The sequence below is a fragment of the Gallinula chloropus genome (genome assembly GCF_964237585.1).
Source record: "Gallinula chloropus genome assembly, chromosome: 15".
Taxonomy (NCBI): domain Eukaryota; kingdom Metazoa; phylum Chordata; class Aves; order Gruiformes; family Rallidae; genus Gallinula; species Gallinula chloropus.
The window spans coordinates 2,948,048-2,967,239 of NC_140100.1; the positions used below are offsets into that span (position 1 = coordinate 2,948,048).

Consider the following 19,192-nt stretch of genomic DNA (forward strand, 5'->3'; position numbering starts at 1 on the left):
CTGCTTTACAGGGGCTCAGGGTGTCAGGCAGAGCCCTCCCCTTCCCCCCCAGGCTCGGTGCCTGTGGGGGGGCTGTGGGGAGCTGGGTCCGGGCAGGGGGCTGGGGGCTGCCCATACGCTTCGTCCCATGCCACGGGCGAGAGGAATTTTTCCCAGAACGGTGTTAAAATCGCCGGGACGGTTCAGGTGCCGGTGCCCTCGAGTGCGCGGAGAGGGGAGGATGCTAACCCTGAGACTACGGCTCGCCTAAAGGGAAACCAACGAGGGGAAGGGGGGTGGCTGCGGCCGCCCGGCTGCAGCCTCTCGGGGCCGCTGAACGCCGCTGCTCTGCCGGGAAAGGAGGGTGGCGGGGCGTGCTCGGGGCCGGGCCGGGCCGGGGGGGGCAGGAAACCGCATCCTGGATCCGCCCCGGCCCCGCTGACTCACGGCGCGGCGATAAGCGCGGCCCGGCCCGGCCCTGCGCGTCGCGGCCCCCCGGCATGTCCGGGACATGGGCGGCCCCGCCGCGCCGCTGCTCCGGGGGCTGCTGCTGCTGCTGCCGCTGCTCCTCCCGCCGCCCCCGGCACAGGTAGGGCCGCGGCACGGCCGGCGGGTGGGAGCGGGGGCGTAGGGGGTGCGACAGAGCCCGCGGGCGGCAGCGCGGGTACCTGCGCGTCGGGGTGCGCTGCGCGAGTGGGTGCGTGTCCCCCGCGCCCCAGAGCATCGGGAGCGTGTGGACACCCAGGGCCCCCCCCACTCCGCGAACTGCGAGCCTGTGGGTGGGAGTGGGTCGGTATGCGGGCAGGCACAGCCCCTGCCTGTGCCTGGCACTCGTGGGTGTGAGCGTGGGGTGACGCGGGCTCGAGCACCCACCCGTGTGGGTGCGCAGGGTCCCGCACCCAGGAGCGCGTGGTTTGTGGGGCAGGGGGGGGGCTGTGGTGTCTGCGGGGTGCGGGTGGTTGGGTGCGTGTTCCCCTCCGCTCAGAAACACGCGCCCACCTCTGGGCCTGGCTGGGGCTGCGAGCAGAGTCCCTTTTCCTGGGAGCCCCTTCCTGCCTGCTCCTGGCCGCAGAGACCTGGCTGGCTGGCAGGGAGGTGCTCTCGGGAGCCAGATGCCAGCTTCGGCTGCCGGTGGCATTTCCAGCAGGGAGGGTAGCATGGCTGGGTGGCTTTGGCAGACGTCGGTAGGGCGGCTCCAGCGAAGGAGGCAGTGGGTGCTGGCACCATGTTCCTGCCTGGGCCTGTCTGTCCCCTTCCTCACTGGGGGAGCGAGTGTGCCCCGAGTCCCTGGCTGAGCTCCAGCCCCAGGGACATCACTGCAGAATCCAGGCTGGTGTAGTGGGCGCCCTGGAAAACCACAGGTCCTGTGGACAGCCCACAGGAACAGCAGCTGTGATTCTGAGCTAGGGGCTGGGAGCAGAGGAGAGGGTGGCAGCTCCCCAGTGCTCCCAGTTCTGCACGCTGTGGTGTGCGAGGAGTGTGCTGGCCAGCCTGGCCTGTCACTGAAAAAACAGGAGTTGCAGAGAAGATGGAAGAAACTGCAAAGCATGAGGGAGGGGGGTGGGCAGGGGGAAGCAGAGCCTGTGAGCGCAGAGCCTACTATAGCTCTGACATCTGGGAGGGCTCGGCAGTCTCGGTTCTGTTTCCATTGTGCAGGTGGCCAGACTGCAAGAGCTCTGTGTCTTCTGGCCTGGCTTGTCATCACAGCCAGTCCCTCGCAGCCAGTCCCTTGCCAGGAGAAAGGCAAATAATAGAGTTGAGCTCAAAGCTGGGGGTGGCTGTGAAGTGTTTTGGGAGGGAGCTGCTGTGTGCTCCTGGCAGGAGGTACAGCTAGAAAATGGGCGACCTGGTACCCGTTGGGGCTTCTGTCTGTGTTGTTGGATCTGGAGGAATTCCAGTGACTCAAAGGAACGCGCGTCTCCTGCCCCACCGTGCCATGGCTGGCCTGTTACATCCATCAGGTTCTGCTCCACAGGCAGGCACGTGCTCACACAGAGTGCATCATCTCAGCTGTCGGCCAGTCCCCCTCTTTGGTCTGGGGTCTCCAGGCCAGGCCCTTTGCTCAGGCTCCAGGAGCTGGTACAGCACAGGCGAGAGGCAGCGTGGGGGCTGCTGGCTGGGCTGCGTGATGGGCACAAGGGATGTCCTTCAGCCACCCCCCACGAGTGCCCAGTGCAGCAGCTTACTCAAACAGCTTCTGCGCGGCTGCCAGCGTGGAGCCTGGGTGCTGCTCGGGCTCCGTGGCACTGGGGACGGCCACACCGGCCCTGCCTCTGCCCAGAGCCATTTGGGTCCCCGCGCTGTTTGCTGAGCCCTGTTTGCTGACAGGGTGAGGCTGGCGTGAGTACCAGCCTGCGGCGGCTGAGCTGGCGCTTGCTGTGCCGATGCTGGACGCGGAAGCAGCAGCTCCGCTTCCCAGCGTGAAGGTGCAATTACTCCCTCAACGTCAGGGGAGCTGAAACCTGTAGCTTTGAAGGTCCAGGCGAGCATTAATTGCATTTCTGGCATGAAAAGTCACCCAACTCGTTTGTTTCTGGAGAGAGCGGGTAGTTGGGCTGTTTGTGTCACCTTCGGAGTGGTGGCTGGGAACAGCGGCTCATCCCTGCCTGCAGGACAGCTGGCTCCAGGGGAGAGGTTGGAAAGGCTTCATCAGCCCGGGGACTGAGCTGGTGGGATGTGACCTGTGCTGCAGGAGCCGGGGACCACAAAGTCTGCACGCTGCTGGTGGTGCTGCTCTCTGTGAGCGTGGCAACCGTAGTGCTGGGGCTTAATGTCACACACATATAAAACACAGCACCTCCAAACAGCCATTAGCAGGTGCAGTGCTGCAGGTGTCCCGTGAGGGTGGAGCTGGAGGAACAAGGAGATTTAAAGTGCTGGTGCGAGGAATTAAATGATTTTCCCTCCCAGCCTTGCCTCGGGGATGAGAAGGAACCTCGAGGCTCTTCCCTGTAGTGTGCGTGCTGGGGGTCTGCTGAGCTTCCTGAGATGGCTTGGGCCATGGGGGCTTGTCTCCAAGTCTGTCCCTGCTCTCTAAGGACGTGTTTCTGGCTGTAGTGCCTCAAAGGTGGTGCTGTGACTGTCCCAGAAACGCTGCTTTTCATCTCCACACTGGATGGAAACCTTCACGCAGTGAGTAAGAGCACGGGTGACATCAAGTGGACCCTGAAGGATGGTGAGTAGCAACTCGGGGGGGGGGGGGGGTGTTGGGGATGCAGCCCCCAGTTTGGCTTTTCCTGATCATTGTCTGGACCAGCAGTTTCTTCAGCCCCCAGGGTACGCTACCACCTGCAGTGCCAGCCCCAGGCATGGAGGGGAGCATCTTGGGAGCATCTTGGGGGGCGGGGGCAGACCCTGCTGCCGACAAGTGCCTATTCTGGGTCTGAAATGCAAATAGGCTGCAGACCTGGGCAGAGCAGCGCGTGATTGCACTTGGTAAACACTGCCACGTTGTCCCCTCGCAGGGAGAGGCTGCTGACGGCCGCGTTTCCCTCTCTCTCTTTCAGATCCTATTCTGCAGGTGCCGGTTTATGTGGCAGAGTGAGTGTCCCATGTCCTGTACCCCCCGCCGCGGGCCGTTGGGGTGGGCAGGCTGTGGGCTGTGCAGGAGCCTTTTGGAGGTGCATGGCTGCCCTGGCCAGCACAGGAGGGTAACTGCAGAGACGGGAGTGTCCCAGCTCAGGACGTAGCCTTGCCCTACGCCTGCCCTTTGTGCAGCGTATGGTGCGGTGCCGATGCAGAGCAGCTGCTGGCGAGTTGTAGCTTTTCCACAAACAGCCCGAAGCTCACAGCACAGAGGCGTGGAAGGGAAGCCAAGTAGAATCCACCTGAAAGAGCAGGAGGAAGTCAGGGCAGCAGGGAGCTCCCTGGGGTGGGCTGGGCACCCAGCCGGTAGGCGCAGGGTGGTTACGTGGAATTCCATGCTGAGAGGGAGCAGGAGTTCATCTCCTACCACATCCAGTGCTGGAGGCTTCCAGGAGAGGCCCATCCTCGAGTGAAACCCCAAGGGGTGTCTTTAGTGCAGTCATTACTCCCCAGCATGTTCCCAGGGCAGGGCCAGTTCACCTTTCACCTTCCTCTCTCCTCTCCAGACCAGCATTCCTGCCAGACCCCAATGACGGCAGCCTGTATATCCTGGGAGGGAAAAACAAAGAAGGCTTGATGGTGAGTGGGCTGCGGGACACCCTGGGGATCAGCGGGCTGGGGGACAGGGTGGGCACCATGGACAGGGCAAGCCCAGGGTCTTCTGTTGCTCCAGCTTGTCCTTGGCACCTGGAAGATGTCAGGCAAGTGGGTGGGGGGCAACCACAGCTGGGACCCTTTCCTTCCCACTGCTCTGTCCTGCTTTGGGGTTCAGCAGTGAAGGCAGGAGAGGAGAGGAGGGGACAGTCCCAGGGACCTCTCCTTCCCAGCCTGCTTCTGAAGGCAGGAAGGCTGCTGCTGCACAGGGAGGCGTTTCTCTGGCCCTGCACCCACACTGCTGTCTGTGTTGCAGAAGCTCCCGTTCACCATCCCGGAGCTGGTCCAGTCCTCGCCATGCCGCAGCTCGGACGGCGTCCTCTACACCGGTACGCAGAGACCAGCCACACCACCAGCCCTGGGGCCAGGGAGGAGGAGAGGCTGAGCAGGGACCTCCTGGGGACACGTCCCTGGGGAGGAGATGGGAGGAAGGAAGCCCTGGGGACAGACGTCAGGACTGCAGAGACTTACGGAATGCTGTATTTTCATCCTCAGGGAAGAAGCAGGACACCTGGTTCATTGTGGACCCCAAGTCAGGAGAGAAGCAGACCACTCTCTCGACAGAGGCCTGGGATGGTCTGTGCCCCTCAAGTCCCCTCCTCTACATCGGCCGTACCCGTAAGTCAGTCCTGCTCCCCGCTTGTCTGCCTAGTCCCAGGAACGGGGTGCCGGGCGGTGACCTCATTCCCCGCTCTCTTCCCCAGAGTATGTCATCACCATGTACGACACCAAGTCGCGGGAGCTGCGCTGGAACGCCACCTTCTCTGACTACTCAGCCCCGCTCTGCGAGGAGTCCCACCACTACAGTGAGTGGCCGCCGTGCACGGGGGAGTGGTGGGAGCCGGCTGCCCCGGCACGCTGCTCGCAGCCGCGCCCATGGCTGCGCGGGCACCCGGGGAGATGCTGCCGTGGCCGGTGGGGCTCGGCTGTGCCGGTTGCCAGCGAGAACGGCTGCGGTGGCAGCCACGGCTCTTGTGGAAGTAGAGCTGCAGGTGATGGCCCACAGCCAGCGGCAGGATGGAGCAGGGGTAGAGGGGGCCCCACGGCCAGCACCGCTGCATCGCCCCCTCCCTCTGGCTCTGCCTAGAAATGGCACACTTCGCCTCCAGTGGGGACGGGCTGGTGGTGACGCTGGACAAGGAGAGCGGGGAGGTCCTGTGGGCGCAGAACTATGGCTCACCCGTGGTCGGCATCTACATGTGGCATCAGGACAGCCTCCGCCGCGTCCCCCACCTCAACCTGGCCATGGAGACCCTGCGCTACCTGACCTTCCACTCTCAGGACATCCATCTCCTCAAGTGGAGCTACCAGTCCGTGAAGGATTTCACTGCCACCAAGACCCAGCTGCTGTACGTGGTTCCTGAGCGGTGGCATTTGTGTTAATCCCTGCTCAGCTGCCCTCATCTGTGACGGATGGAAGGCTGATGCTTGTCCCTGCCTTGCAGGCCAGCGCTCTACGTGGGGAAGCACGCAGCCAGCTTCTATGCCTTGACATCACTGGTCCACAGCAGCGTGGCTTTGGTGGTGAGTGTCCCCCCAGCCCCTTTCTGGGTGGGCTGTGGCAGGTGCACGTCCTGGCTGCACGGTGCTCCACAAGCTATCGGACCCCCAGCCGCAGGGCATCACGCTGGCCAGGATCGACGGCCCCACCACGGATGACGTGACCATGAGAGAGTCAGGGGAGTGTGAGATCACGCCCAGCACCGACGTCAAGTACCCGCAGGGCAGCATCACCTCACTCCACAACCAGTGGTTCCTAATAGGTGCGCATCTTCAAGGGGTACAGGCTTTCCCTGCATCCTTGCTCATGGAGGGTGCCCTGGGGAGGGGCAGCCCAAGCTGCCACTGTGTTTTGGGGTGTCACCCCCAGGGACCACGGGGCTCTGACTTGGGGCGGTTGCTGCCCTTCCTTGTCCCCTCACGAGGAGGGGCAATCAGCCACCCCCCGCCCAGGGGGGCGTGGGCAGGGACCCTTTGACTTAGGGGTGGTGGTGGGTGTGCTGTGCCGTTGGAGCAGCCCGCTCTGTGACTGCTGTCCAGGTGCAATGGCCACATCATGGCACCATAGCCCACGCTGCGCTGTCATGCTTGGAAATCAGGGTGGGGTCTGGAGCTGTGGGGAGGCAGAGGAGCAGGGTCTGCCTGTGCGTGCTGAGAGCAGGGGATCTTGCCCTCTACCTTCCGCCACTGGCTGCTGCTCCAGGTCCCCATCCCTGGGGACAGAGGTGGCAGGTTGTAGCTGTGACATTTTTGGTGTCTCCTTTGAGAAAGCAACACCCCCTTCTCCAGGAGAGCCAGAGCTGCCTGGCAAGCCCACATCAGTGCTGAGGAGATGAGGGACTGAAGCTGTGACTGGAGACCAGCTGAGGGTTGTCTCCATTTCCCTCCCATCACAGGGCACCACGAGCTGCCTCCCGTGGTCCACACTACAATGCTACGTGCCTTCCCAGAGAACCTGAGGAGGACAACAGAAACCATCATCCCCAGGGCTCCTCCTGCCAGGACCGCGTTTGATGATGTGAGTGGTGGAGCTCTGCTGGGTCCCACCTCTGCACTGGGGGGGGGAACCTTGGGTGCTGCTGGTCAATGAAGGGGCTGGGCCATCTGGGGCTGGGCAGTGGGTTCCCAGGGTGAGGGGGTAACACGAGGAGGGGTGTTCTTTATGCAAGGCTGTCATGGGGAGGGGGTCCCACACCTGAGTGCCCCGTGGTCCATCCCTCTGGTGTCACCCTGCCCTGGGTGTGCGTTACAGTTTCTGGCCCCGAGCAGCCCGGAGGAGCCGGCTATCCGCAGCGAGGGGCCGTTCCAGCCCGACCCTGCACCGAGGGAGCAGGTGACGGTCTACCCCGAGGCTGGCATCTGGGACCTGGTGATGGCTGGTGTCGGCACGGCCCTGCTAGGCGGGGGAGTCCTGTTCCTCCTGCTCACGGTGAGTGGCGGCTCCTGGACCATCCTGACCCAGAAACGCCGCTTCCGAAGGGATGGGGACTCCCTTTTGTCTCAGCCTTGCGGCACAAGCAGCGACGGCCTGGCTGTGCTGAGCCGTGCAGCTCCCACGCTGTCTCTCTCCTACGTGCTCCTAACAAGCCGAGGTGGTGCCGGCTGGGCGAGGGGCAGGGGGTGCTCTGCTCAGGGTGCAGGAGCTGAGTGCTGCCGTGGTTTGTGTTCCAGAAACTCCAGAAGCAGCATGCGGTGCAGCAGCAGCAGCTGGAGAAGCAGATTCAGCTCCTACAGCAGGAGATGCTGCTCCCCAGCCGGGTCTCTGGGGAGGGTGTCCCTGCAGAGCCCGTGGAGCCAGGGCTGAGCCAGGGAAGCGTGTCGCAGCTCTCGCAGAGTTCCAGCCCTTCGGCCAGCCTGAAGGACCTGGCTAATGGGATGGACAGCTCAGATCCAGCTGTCCCAGCAGCTGCTGAAGGTGTGTGCAGGGGGGGAAGGTGCAAGGGGCTGTCTGTCTGTCCATAGGTGTTCTCACCCAGAGCGGGAGCAAAGATGCTTCAGCATAGATGAGGGGGCTGCACCCCAGCTGACAGGGTGGAGATGCTGGATAAGCATGGGCTACAAAAACAATTGCAAGAGTAGTAGGGCCCAAAAATGGCCAGGTACATCAAGAACTGGATGGCCTTCCTGTAGGACAGACTCATAGGTTGAAGGATGGCTGTCCTCCTCTTCCTCTGCAGATGCAGAACCAGACGTGATTGTAGTTGGGAAAGTTTCTTTTAACCCCAAGAACGTGCTGGGGCATGGAGCTGGAGGAACCTTTGTCTTCAGGTGAGTGGTACCCCAGGTGCCTGCCCTCATTCTGCTGTCCCTCTCCTGGGAGACACAGGTATGGCAGAAAGGCAGCTCCTTCCCTGGCTGAGAGCCAGTGGTTTGGGGCTCTGGAGAGTGGGTTTCCACTCTCCCATTCTCATCATCTTCAAGATGATGAGTCTTCATGATGATGGGTCATCAAACCCATCTGGAGAGCTGGGCTCATGGCCTCCAGTAACCAGGTACCAAGTACACAGGGCAGGTCCCCCCTTTGCACCACCCCCCTGTTCTCCCCCTGCCCTGCCTGCCCCAGGCTGTCAGGCAGCTGGGCTGTGCCTGCTCCAGGCAGCTCTCGGCAGCAGCAGGTCTAGTCCCTGGGAGGTTACCCTTTCTCCAGCACTCAGCATAAAGCAGGGGGGGAGTATTTTCCTACAAAAAGGAGAAAGTTTCCAGGAAGCTGCAGAGATTTCTGCCCGTCCATAGTTTGACAAGTCTTTGGGAGTCACTCCAAGGTGACCCATGCTGAGGACCCCCAAGGGGAAAGCCAAAGCCTGTCTGGGCTGCGCATCTGCAGCGCTGGGCTCTGCTCTGCCTGGGGAGGGCTGTGCATGGGCACCACCATCCACTGTGTCCTTGCCCAGAGGACAGTTCGATGGCCGGAACGTGGCTGTGAAGCGCCTCCTGCCCGAGTGTTTCCACCTCGTGGATCGAGAGGTCCAGCTGCTCCGGGAGTCAGACGAGCACCCCCATGTCGTCCGCTACTTCTGCACCGAGAAGGACAAGCAGTTCCACTACATCGCCATCGAGCTCTGCTCTGCCACGCTGCAGGAGGTGAGCCTGGTCCTTGGGGGCACAGGGGCAGCCGTGTGGGACTGCTGCCAGGGGGGTGCCCATCAGTCCTGGCTGTGCCCCTCCTGTGTTTGCAAGAGGGTCCCCCAAGGTTCTTGTCTGCACTGTCAGGGAGGTGCTGCAGCTGTGCTTGCCGAGGGGCAGGGGTGGCAGCCAGCATTCCGGGAGCAGAGGTGGGATCTGGCAGGGGCAGGCTGCCAGGCACTGTGGAGAGGCACAGCAGCACTGCTTCTGTGTCAGTCCAGCCCCTGCCCTTGTTCTCCTGATTTGCCCTCTCTGGAGGGAGCTGAGGAGCTCTGAGCTGCTGCATTGGTTGGGGCAGTTCTGCACATGCTGGGAAGAGTCTCGGCACAGGGTGGGGGGGAAAGCATCACTTTAATGCTCTGTGAAGTGGGAGTGTTGCTGAGATCATAGGGGTCAGAGGACACAGGTGGGGGTGGTTTGCTGTGGAGGGAATAGGTGCTGACTGGTAGACCTGTCAATGGCAAGCCTTGGGCACATATGGCCTCCCCATGGGCTTGCCTCCTTCCCCCGCTGTCAGCCCAGGGAGAAGTCTCTCTCCTGGCAAGCCTTGCCTTGGTTCCCCCAGTAAATCTCAGTTCATCTCGTTTTTATACCTGCGTGGTTCCAGTATGTGGAAAGCCCCAGCTTCGATCGTCGCAACCTGGACCCGGTGTCTCTGCTGCGTCAGACCATGTCTGGGCTGGCCCATCTCCACTCCCTCAGCATCGGTAAGAGGCAGTGACCCACCACCATGCACGAGCAGGAGAGCAACACATCCCATCATGGTCCCGGGTTCAGCCAAGGCTGTGGGGTGCAGGCAGCAGCCGTGGGGGTGGGCAGCACATGGGGAAGCAGGAAGAACCCCTGTCTGCTTCTGCCCTGCCACCACATTGGCAGGTGGCACCTCACACTCTCTCTTCCAGTCCATCGAGACCTGAAGCCCTGTAACATCCTCATCTCTGCCCCGAATCGCCATGGGCAGATCCGAGCTGTCATCTCTGACTTCGGCCTCTGCAAGAAGCTTCAGGGGGGACGACAGAGCTTCAGCCTCCGCTCCGGCATCCCTGGTACCGAGGGCTGGATCGCACCCGAGGTGCTGCAGGAGGCCCCGAAGGAGAACCCCGTCAGTGAGCTATGAACACCTGCCCCTACCTTGGGCCCTCCTTGAACCCCCCCATGGCAGAGTGCCCCGTGCTGGCAGCACCCTCATCCCATATTGCTGAAACACGCAATTAAGACAGCAGCTCTGGAAGCTGAAGCCAGCCAGGTGCAGAGCGCCAGCTCTCCTCACCCCAGCCAGCAGCTGCCCTGCTCTCTGGACCTCATGGGACGGTGTCTGTCTGTGTTCCACATGGGGCATCTCATCCGGCTGCAGCCCTTGGGAGCCCAGGGTGGGGAGGTCAGAGGTGGCAGCGGCTCACTGTGGTTACACTTCCGACTGGTTTAACCCAGAGAGTCCTGTTCCTGCTGGGAGCTGGTTGCTGGTTTAGTCCTTGGCAGAGCATGTACTGGTGCTGGCACCGTGCTGCACGTAACCTTTCACTGGGGTCAGTTTGCACAGCTGGGTGAGGCACCGGCAGCCCTGACGTGTCTGGCTGGCTGTAAAGTCCGGGCTTCTGTGCCTCCAAAGGCCTCTTCCCTGAGAAAGACCCAATGCAATGGGTGCTCCACTGATTCCAGGGAGCCAGGCAGGCAGGAGCTCAGTGTGATGCATTTTCCAGCAGCTCTGTAGCAAAACATAAAAGAATGGGAAAGTGGGGAGGCAAAAGCTTTCCTCACCCTTTGCCATGAGGGTCCCATCTCTCTTCCCTTCGTGTTTTGCAGACGTGTGCTGTGGACATCTTCTCAGCTGGCTGTGTCTTCTACTACGTGATATCAGGAGGGCAGCACCCATTTGGGGACAGCTTGCGGCGACAGGCCAACATCTTGTCAGGCTCTTACCAGCTGAGCTGTCTGCAGGAGGAAGCTCATGGTGAGACCCTTCCCCGCAAGCAGGTCCCCGCAGGAAGCCCTGAGCCAAGGGGCGCAGCTCCTGGTCCTTCTCCAGGGGAAATAGTTCTCCATTGTGTTGTTCCACCTACCAGACAAGCTTGTTGCACGAGAGCTGATTGTGGCAATGATCAGCCCTGAGCCTCAGTGTCGACCTTCAGCCCCTGTGGTCCTCATGCATCCCTTTTTCTGGAGTCAGGAGAAGCAGCTGCAGTTCTTCCAGGTGAGAGTGTGCCATCCCCCTGGGCAGCAGACACAGGTGTGCACTGAAAAACAAGTACTAGAAGCAGCATTGTTTAGGTCCACCTGCTCATATTGAGCTACTTTTGGCAAGGGGTCAGGGCCAAACCCTCCTCGTGCCCCCTCAGCACCAGCTCTGTTCCCTGACAGTGGAGGGGGTGGTGCAGGGGAGGGCAGCACCATAACCTCCCTTGTCCCTGGGCACACAGGACGTCAGTGACCGCATCGAGAAGGAGCCGGCTGAGGGACCCATCGTCTCAGCCCTGGAGACAGGGGGACGGTCGGTGGTGAGGACCAACTGGAGGATGCACATCTCCCTCCCACTGCAGACAGGTGAAGTTAGGGGGTAGGGGCCAGGCTTGTCCCTGCAGCTTGAGCCTGCTGCTGCCTTTCACGCAGAATTGGGCAGGGTCTGGTGCCTTATACTGAGCCAGAGGCACCTGCTTGTGCCTAGGAGCCAAAAACTACTGTGGGCAAAGGCACCAGCTGCCACATGTCACTGGGTGGTGGGGTGGCACTGGCATCATGGTGGAGGCTGTGACAGCTCCCTGGCTGCATCCCACATCACTCAGCATCTCTCCTGCTCTCTCCAGACCTGAGGAAGTTCCGCACCTACAAGGGAGGCTCAGTTCGGGACCTGCTGCGGGCCATGAGGAACAAGGTACGACCATCCCAGCTCCCCTCCATCCCTGCTGCCAGCCCACCCCTGCTCCCTTCACCCTCCTCTCTCCTGCAGAAACATCACTACCATGAGCTGCCAGCCGAGGTCCAGGCAACCCTGGGCTCCATCCCCGATGGCTTCATGCGCTACTTCACCTCCCGCTTCCCCCGGCTGCTGCTGCACACACATGGGGCCATGAGGGTCTGTGCCCAGGAGCGGCTTTTCCACTCCTACTACAGCCAGGGGCCTGGGGACAGCGGCGAGTGAGCAGAGACACACAGCAGAATGGCACCCACCCTGCGAGGCTGCTGCAGCCGCTCCTCTCTGTACCTACCCACAAGCTGTCTCACAGCAGCTGGGAGCAGTCCTGGGGGCTCTCTGGGGCTCTTCAGCATCCTTCTTCTCCCCCTCCCCGGGGTGAGGTGGGGCCCCAGGACCTGCATGACAAGCAGCATGGCCCAGAAGATGTGAAAATAGGGTGGCACTGGGCTCTCACCTGGGGTCTTCTCAGCCTGAGAGGGACCCTCTGGGTACCTACCTTTGCAAGCAGTGACTCCCTTGTGTCAGAGCACACAAACACTCACCGTGGTGGATGCAGCGTTTGAGGAGAGAGAAGAAATCAGGCATTGGGCTTTCCTGAGGGCAGCCAGCAGAGCAGCGCAGCCAGGCCAGTGCCAGGTTCCAGCAGGACGTTCACCCAGGATCAGCGTCTTCCTGAGCCACGTGCCTGGGAAAGATGCTCTTTGAGCATGTCCGGGACCAGGACTGAAGCACCAGCCTTGACTCCAGAGCTGATCCCTCAGCCCTGCTGAGCAGGAGCCACCCTCAGGCCTCAGACATGCTTCTCACAGTGGGGCTGCCACCAGCCCCAGAGAGGGGGTGTGGGACCACCGCCCCCATCCCAGCAGTGAAAGCATTTCATCTCAGCTGGGCTGAGAAGTTTTTCCTCCCTGTTGGTCACCAGCATCCTGTTACGACACCCAGCCAGAGCCCCCCCCCCCCCCCCATATCCCACATCAGTCCCATGCCCAGGAACCCCCAGCAGATCACACAGCAGTGCAGCTGCTTGGGAGGGGCTGTCACAGGACAAAAAGGCAGCCTCACCCCTTCTCCCTCTGAAGACACCCCTGTGCTGCAGCTCCCACAGCCACTCCCGGGGGGAGGGGGGCAGAGTTAGTGGCAGGGGGGGGCTTCTGTTTTACAGCACACCATACAACCCTGCCTGCAAGCACAGGCAGCCTGGGGACCGCTGGGCAAGGCTCTTTCTCTACAGCAGCAATGATTTTGTACAGTCTGATTCCTCTGTGCTGGGGCGAAGGAGTTTGTGCTATTGTCAGAGCACAATAAGGCCTGGAGCATTTTATACAAAACATTATAAAAAAGTTAAAACACTAAAAAAAAAACCCTTGTCCTGGTTAAAAAGTAAACGGGCCTGAGAGCAGCAGTAGGTGCTGGCTGTGAAGCGGTGGGAGAAAGCCCAGCAGAGGGTACTGGGCTGCAGTCTAGATGGCTTTTCCTATTTCTAGAGTCACATTTTTAAGCATCTTTCATAGTCAAGAGCCAATGAAAGGGGAAATGAGAAGGGTGCAACCTCCAGGTTAGAGCCCAGCTCCTGCTGTACCCCCAAAGTCCCCTCTCCTGCACCCAAGCTGGGGAGACCAGCACAGAGGCATGAGCTGGTGAAGAGGAGAGCTCTTGCTTGGAAGAGAAGCCAGAGGCGAGGTGCTGCTCCCTCCCACCCAGCAAGCAACAGGGACAGGGCTGAACAACAGCAAACAATCTTTAATCAAGTTATACAATATACAAAAGTTCAGAGTTCCTGTTTCAGTATTAAAAGGGTGATTGCTCAGTCTCACCCTGAGTACATTAAATACCTTACCTGAATTTCTGCAAGAGACGAACAAAAGCCTAGAGCATCAGTGCAGACATGTACAACTGACATGATAGTTCTGCTCTCCTCTCCCCACGCTTTGTTCTCTCAGGAGAAGGCCCAGGACCCTCAAACAAGAGGGTTGGTCTTTGAGTCAGGTTTGAGAACTTAGGGGAAAGGAAATAAAAGACTAGGTATGCAATTAAAAAAACTGACTTTCTATTAGGAGTGGGGAGCAAGAAACCTTTGGGTACCAGTCAGAGTGAACGATGCCATTCCCACAGCATCAGGGGCTTCTGACCGCAGCCAGGAGCGGGAGCCCAGCTACACAATGAGAGGTTACAGTGTGAGCAGGGGTGCTGCTAGGCCTCCCCATCCACAGCTGGGACAGTCTGACAGGGGTGTCGAGTCCATCAAGAACAATGTCTAAGCAGAGGGTTTTGAACGGACTGTGCCAGACTTTGAACTGAGGAGCTTTTCCACCATGGTGCGAGCGTAGCGGAGCCGGCTGGCCAGCTCCTTGCAGCATCCGTGCTCCTCGATGAGGCTCAGCTTGTAGGTACGGAAGTCCCGTTTCTCATCGATGTAGGTGACAGCAGCCATGAGAGGGCACAAGATGACTTTGGTGTGGTCCTGTGGGGAGAAAAACACAAGGCCACCCTGAGCAGTCTGCTCCCTTGGCACTGCATCTGCTCAGGGTGAGCCACCTTTGAAGTACTCGGGGCATCCCAGCTGCATCCAGCAGCGCGCTGACAGGGCGCTGTGCTGCAGCATTGGTTCCTAGCTTGCAGCAGAGGGGAATAAATCAACCTGGCCAGCCAGGTGAAGACAACTGCACCTAAAACCATGCAGCAGTCTCCTCCTGCTAAAGGACACAGTCCCTTCTCAAGCTAAGAGCATCTGGGTGGCTTACACACCAGCAAGGGGAGCAAGGAGCCTCCCAGTGCTCGGGCAGCTTCGGCTCAGGTTTTTCCCTCCTGCTGCCCAGCACACAGCCCTGCGTGGAGCAGAGCTCTCAGCAGGCAGAGCCCTGGGGGAAGAGCCCAGCAGCAGCCTCACCTGGAAGAAGTTGATCTGCACAGTGCCGTTGCTGAGGTGCAGGACGATGGCGCTGCGGGTCCGGAACCACGTGCGGAGGTAGGGCAGCCGGGCCAGCTCGTCTCCTTCCCGCGGCGTGATGTTGGCACCCGCCTTCAGCAGGTGCTCGCTCATGTAGTTGCGGAAGTATTTCAATAGTGTTATCTGCAGAGAGGAGGAGGCAGTGAGCAGGCAAGGCTGAGGAGGACCCCCACCGTTTGGAGGGGTGCAGGGGCTGCTATCAGTCCCTCCTTGCATCTTTCGGAGCTTGAGGTGTCACTGCAAGTTCTCACGCTCAGTTCTGTGATACTCAAGACTCTCCTTGCTGAGAGGTTCCATACACACGAGCCTTCACAGGATCACAGAACTGTAGGGGTTGGAAGGGGCCTCCAGAGATCGGGTCCAACCCCCCTGCCAAAACAGGTTCCCTAGGACAGGCCACACAAGTCGGTGTCCAGATGGGTCTTGAATATCTCCAGAGAAAGAGACTCTACACCCCCCTGGGCAGCCTGTCCCAGGGCTCCCTCACCCTCACTGTGAAGAAGTTCTCATGCAGAAGTGTGGAACTTCCCATGCTCCAATTTGAGGCCATCGCCCCTTGTCCTGTCCCCACAGACACTGAGAAGGGGCTGCCCATTTCCCCTGTGTCCCACACTTCACAAATTCATAAACATTAATCAGACCCCCTTCTTGGGAGTGCTTATGTTGGTGAAGCTGCTCATAACTGAGCCTCTACCAACAGGTAGAGCTGCTAGTGTCTGAGCTTGGGACAAAGTTTCACCTGCCCAGAGGAAGCCTGCAGAACACTAGTGGCCCCAGATTACAGATGTTTCTCCCTAAAGTCCACTCTGTTAAGCCTCACCACAAAGAGCCACCCAGCCCCACAGGCTCCTGTTCCCAGGACTGACCTTCTTTGTCAAGTCAGAGGGGTAGGATCTCACAGTGAAGTAGGACTCGTTGGTGTTTTGCTCGATGTACTGCAAACTGTCCCCATCGTTGTACATAATAAGGCGAGTGGTGTCGTTGAAGAGAACTCCAACACTGTTGTCACACAGCTGGTAACCTGGTTCAAAAGGGAGCCCGTTAGTCTTCACATCCAAGGGACCACCAGTCATGTGAGACATGAAGGCAGAAGGGTTGCATCATCTAGGGGTTCCCTGACAGCCACCCCACCAAGTCCCTGCCGGGTGGAGATCTGGGTAGCACTTGCCCTCCTCCAGATCTGTCATCCTCCCTTGGCACATCCCCAGCTGCTGAAGCAGCTTTAACTGCCACAGATGAATACACATGCTCACTGCGGAGTGAGACCAGCCATCTCATGCAGCAGGGAGCCATTTCCCACCTTAAAAGTGGCCTGGGATGATGTTCAGTGACCACTGCTCTGATTTCATTAGGTATTTGATAATTTGGACACACACACACTGGGACACTGTGACAAAAGAACCAGACCTATGCAATGCCCCAATGAAAGCTTCCCCCCAACCCCTTCAGAAACTAGAAAAGGCTGAAGCATTGTCCCATATAACTTACCTAGGCCATACTTATCTGAGTAGTCCACCCATTTGCTAACCCAGAAGATAGGAATGCAGGCTGGGTCTTCAGCTTCTTCTGCAAGGAGGAAAAGAGCTTGTCAGACATTTTACAGTCTCCCCCACGCCCCAGAAAGCAAGCAAGGCCAAAAAGGCTTGAAGTCTAGAATGGAGATCAGTTGGTCTCTCACTTTAGACAACAGCATCAGAGTGACAGAGAAGCAAGTTATCCAGCAAGGCCAGTACCCATGGGATTGTCCCCAGACTCACCTTGTCTCACTACCACTCTCTCTGAGGGCTTGGCTGAGTTGACAGCAGTCAGCTGCTGTAACATGTCCATTAAGTGACAGACAACAGCATCTCCAACCTCCCGCAGCAGATCTACATCTTCCTTTCCAGGCAAGCTGTCTACTGCAGGACTGTCTGGTCCTGGGCCAGGAAATAAGAGAGTGTGGAGGTATGACCAGGGAGTAGGTTTAGAAAGGCACCAGATTCACATTCTGCCCCAACTACAGGAAACACATTGCACATCATATCACTAAAGCCAGTGCTGACAGCCCCTCTCTGCTTCGGTTCTGGGCAAAGAGCAAGGAGGAGACCCCCCCTCACTCACAAAATGATTCTGAGAGGAGGTGAGGGAGCGCCACGTTCCCCATGGCTGGCTCTGGATGTGGTGTGAGGCAGGCTCTCATCCAGCACCACAGCCCTGCCTCACCACGGGACACTTGCTCTTACCTTTGTTGAGGGCAGTCAGGGGCTTTCTCCCGTTCAGCTCGAGCCCGCTGGGAGCCAAGGAGAACCTGGGCGCGATGGTGAGGCAGCTGGTGGGCAAGCGGCTGGGGATGTAGCCCGAGGTGAAGAACTCGTCGTTCAGCAACTCGTCGATAGTTGGGCGGGTGGCAGGGTCGGACCTCAGCATCTTCTGGATGAGGTTAGCAGCTACGGGGTCGATGTGCTGAGAGGAGACAGGCGGAGTTTAGAGACAAAGGGCCAGGGGACAACACGCACTAGCGGCGAATGCATTGGACACACAACCCAGGGGAAGGTCGGCTTGGAGCAGAGCTCCCTGTGCAAGCCCAGGGAAATGGAACTGGGCAGGTACAGAGAGCTGCCCCCCGACAGCATGTAAAGCTTAAAGCTGACTGGCTTTATAACAGGATTGAATCAAGAACAGCAGGTTGAGCAGAGGACCTAGCCCAGACCTCAGGGACCTGAGCATGGCTGCTTAACCCCGTGTGCCAACTGTCCAGCTCAGATTTTTGCTGGATTACAGGAGAGCTCTGGCTCCCTAGGAGGAAGCTGCCCCTACAAGTTCACTCCACATCTCCTTCCTAGCACTCTGCAATAAGAGCCATTTCACATTTTGGCCTGTTAAATGCCAGAACAGCACGGTGCAGCTGAAGGCTGACCACAAACTGCTGCCAGGGGAGTGGATGCACCCATGGGAAGCACCATACCTTGGGAATAGTATACTCGTTCTTCTTGATTCGGATGTACGTTTCCTTCAGACAAGAGGTTTCGAAAGGCGGTTTCCCCACCAGCAGAGTGTACCTGCACATTTAGAGACAAAAGGGCCTGAGTTTGGCATGAGGCAGTTTGCAAGAGAGACCTGTGTGCAGAAGTGATCCTAAGCACACCCTGGGACTTTCCTGGCAAAGGGAACATGCTCGACATCTGACGTGCAGTAGCACAAACAGTGTCCCACACCTGGTTCCTATCCCCTGAAAAGCAATGCCAGGAACTGGTACCCTCAGGGGAGATTTTCAGTTAGGAAGTGAGAGCTTCAGGGAAACACCCCGAGTCAGCCACGCTATGTGGCAGAGTAGCCCACAGACACACATGCACTGGTGTGTGTGGAGCATAAGGAGGTTGTGTGCTGGCTGGCAGCAGGGCTCAGCCTGGGCAGATGCTCTGGAGACAGCAGACCCACAGCTTGACCTCACACCAAAGCCCAGGAGGGGCCAATGAGACCTGGACCACACAGACCCCCAACCCCACATCCAGCCCCACAGCAGCATTTTGACTCACATGATGCAGCCAATGGACCAGATGTCCACCTCAAAACTGTGTCCCTTCTTGCCCAGCACCTCTGGGGCGATGTAGTTGGGGGTCCCACACAGGGTTTTCTTGCGCTCGCCATCGTACTCCACTTTGGTGGCCAAGCCAAAGTCACCTTGGAGAGACGGGATGTGACTGGAGATGCCCTGGCCGGCTGGGTCCCGGGGCTGGGGTCCATGCCGTGGGGCAGCCACAAGGGGCTGTTAGGGCATCGGGTCACAGGCACCTACCGATCTTCACCTCCATATCGTCACTGAGGAAGAGGTTGCCGAGCTTGAGGTCCCGGTGAATGACGCGGTGGCTGTGCAGGTACTGGCAGCCCAGGATGGTCTGGCGCAGGTAGTACCGCACCTCGGGCTCGGTCAGCGCCTTCCGCCGCTTGTGCAGCTCCAGCAGCGACTGCGGGGAACGATCAGCACCGGGCGGCACCGACACCCCCCCACCCACCCACCCCACCCACCCACCACCACCCTTCCTCCCCCCAACCGGCGGGTCCCACCGCCCGCCCCCAGCCCCTCACCCCCTCACCCTGCGGCGGCAGAGCTCCAGCACGACGTAAACGAAGTCGGCGTCCTCGAAGAAGCCGTGGAAGCCGACGACGTGGCCGTGGCTCAGGCTGCGGTGGATGGCGATCTCCATGGACATCTTCTCCTTCTGGTGCGGCTTCACCAGCAGCGACTTGGGCACCACTTTGCCCGCGAACACCCCCCGGCTCTCCACCTCCGTCAGCTCGTAGCACCGCGCGAAGCCGCCCTTCCCCAGGAACCGCCCGCGCACGAAGCTGCGCCGGGTCCGCGGGTCCACCAGCACCTTCGGTACCTCTTTCCCACCGGCCACCGTGCTGCCCGCCCGGGCCGGCTCCACCGGGGCTACGGGCCGCGACGCTTTCCCGACCGCCGCGCTCATGCTGTGTGCCGAACCGCCGCGGGTGCTGCGGCGGGGGAAGGG

At 59.9% G+C, this 19,192-nt stretch overlaps 2 protein-coding genes across 2 annotated transcripts; one reads left to right on the plus strand and one right to left on the minus strand.

The window, feature by feature from the left end:
- Positions 1 to 490: 490 nt before the first annotated feature.
- ERN2 (endoplasmic reticulum to nucleus signaling 2) lies at positions 491 to 12,050 on the plus strand (the record flags this gene model as incomplete). The annotated part of the gene is made up of 22 exons (XM_084270795.1): positions 491 to 568; positions 3,037 to 3,154; positions 3,486 to 3,519; positions 4,071 to 4,143; positions 4,475 to 4,547; positions 4,714 to 4,836; positions 4,923 to 5,024; positions 5,306 to 5,567; positions 5,664 to 5,742; positions 5,831 to 5,981; positions 6,615 to 6,736; positions 6,971 to 7,147; positions 7,390 to 7,633; positions 7,896 to 7,986; positions 8,610 to 8,799; positions 9,449 to 9,548; positions 9,744 to 9,943; positions 10,645 to 10,792; positions 10,905 to 11,032; positions 11,259 to 11,382; positions 11,643 to 11,710; positions 11,786 to 12,050. The coding sequence occupies 22 exons, from the start codon at positions 491 to 493 to the stop codon at positions 11,975 to 11,977; spliced, it is 2,877 nt and encodes a 958-aa protein (XP_084126921.1). The 3' UTR covers positions 11,978 to 12,050.
- A 1,956-nt stretch (positions 12,051 to 14,006) lies between these two features.
- PLK1 (polo like kinase 1) lies at positions 14,007 to 19,150 on the minus strand (the record flags this gene model as incomplete). Its single annotated transcript, XM_084270824.1, has 10 exons — positions 14,007 to 14,213; positions 14,640 to 14,822; positions 15,566 to 15,720; positions 16,188 to 16,265; positions 16,457 to 16,615; positions 16,922 to 17,141; positions 17,644 to 17,737; positions 18,215 to 18,359; positions 18,475 to 18,643; positions 18,773 to 19,150. 10 exons carry the CDS (start codon positions 19,148 to 19,150, stop codon positions 14,007 to 14,009), a joined length of 1,788 nt encoding a protein of 595 aa, XP_084126950.1.
- Positions 19,151 to 19,192: the final 42 nt, after the last annotated feature.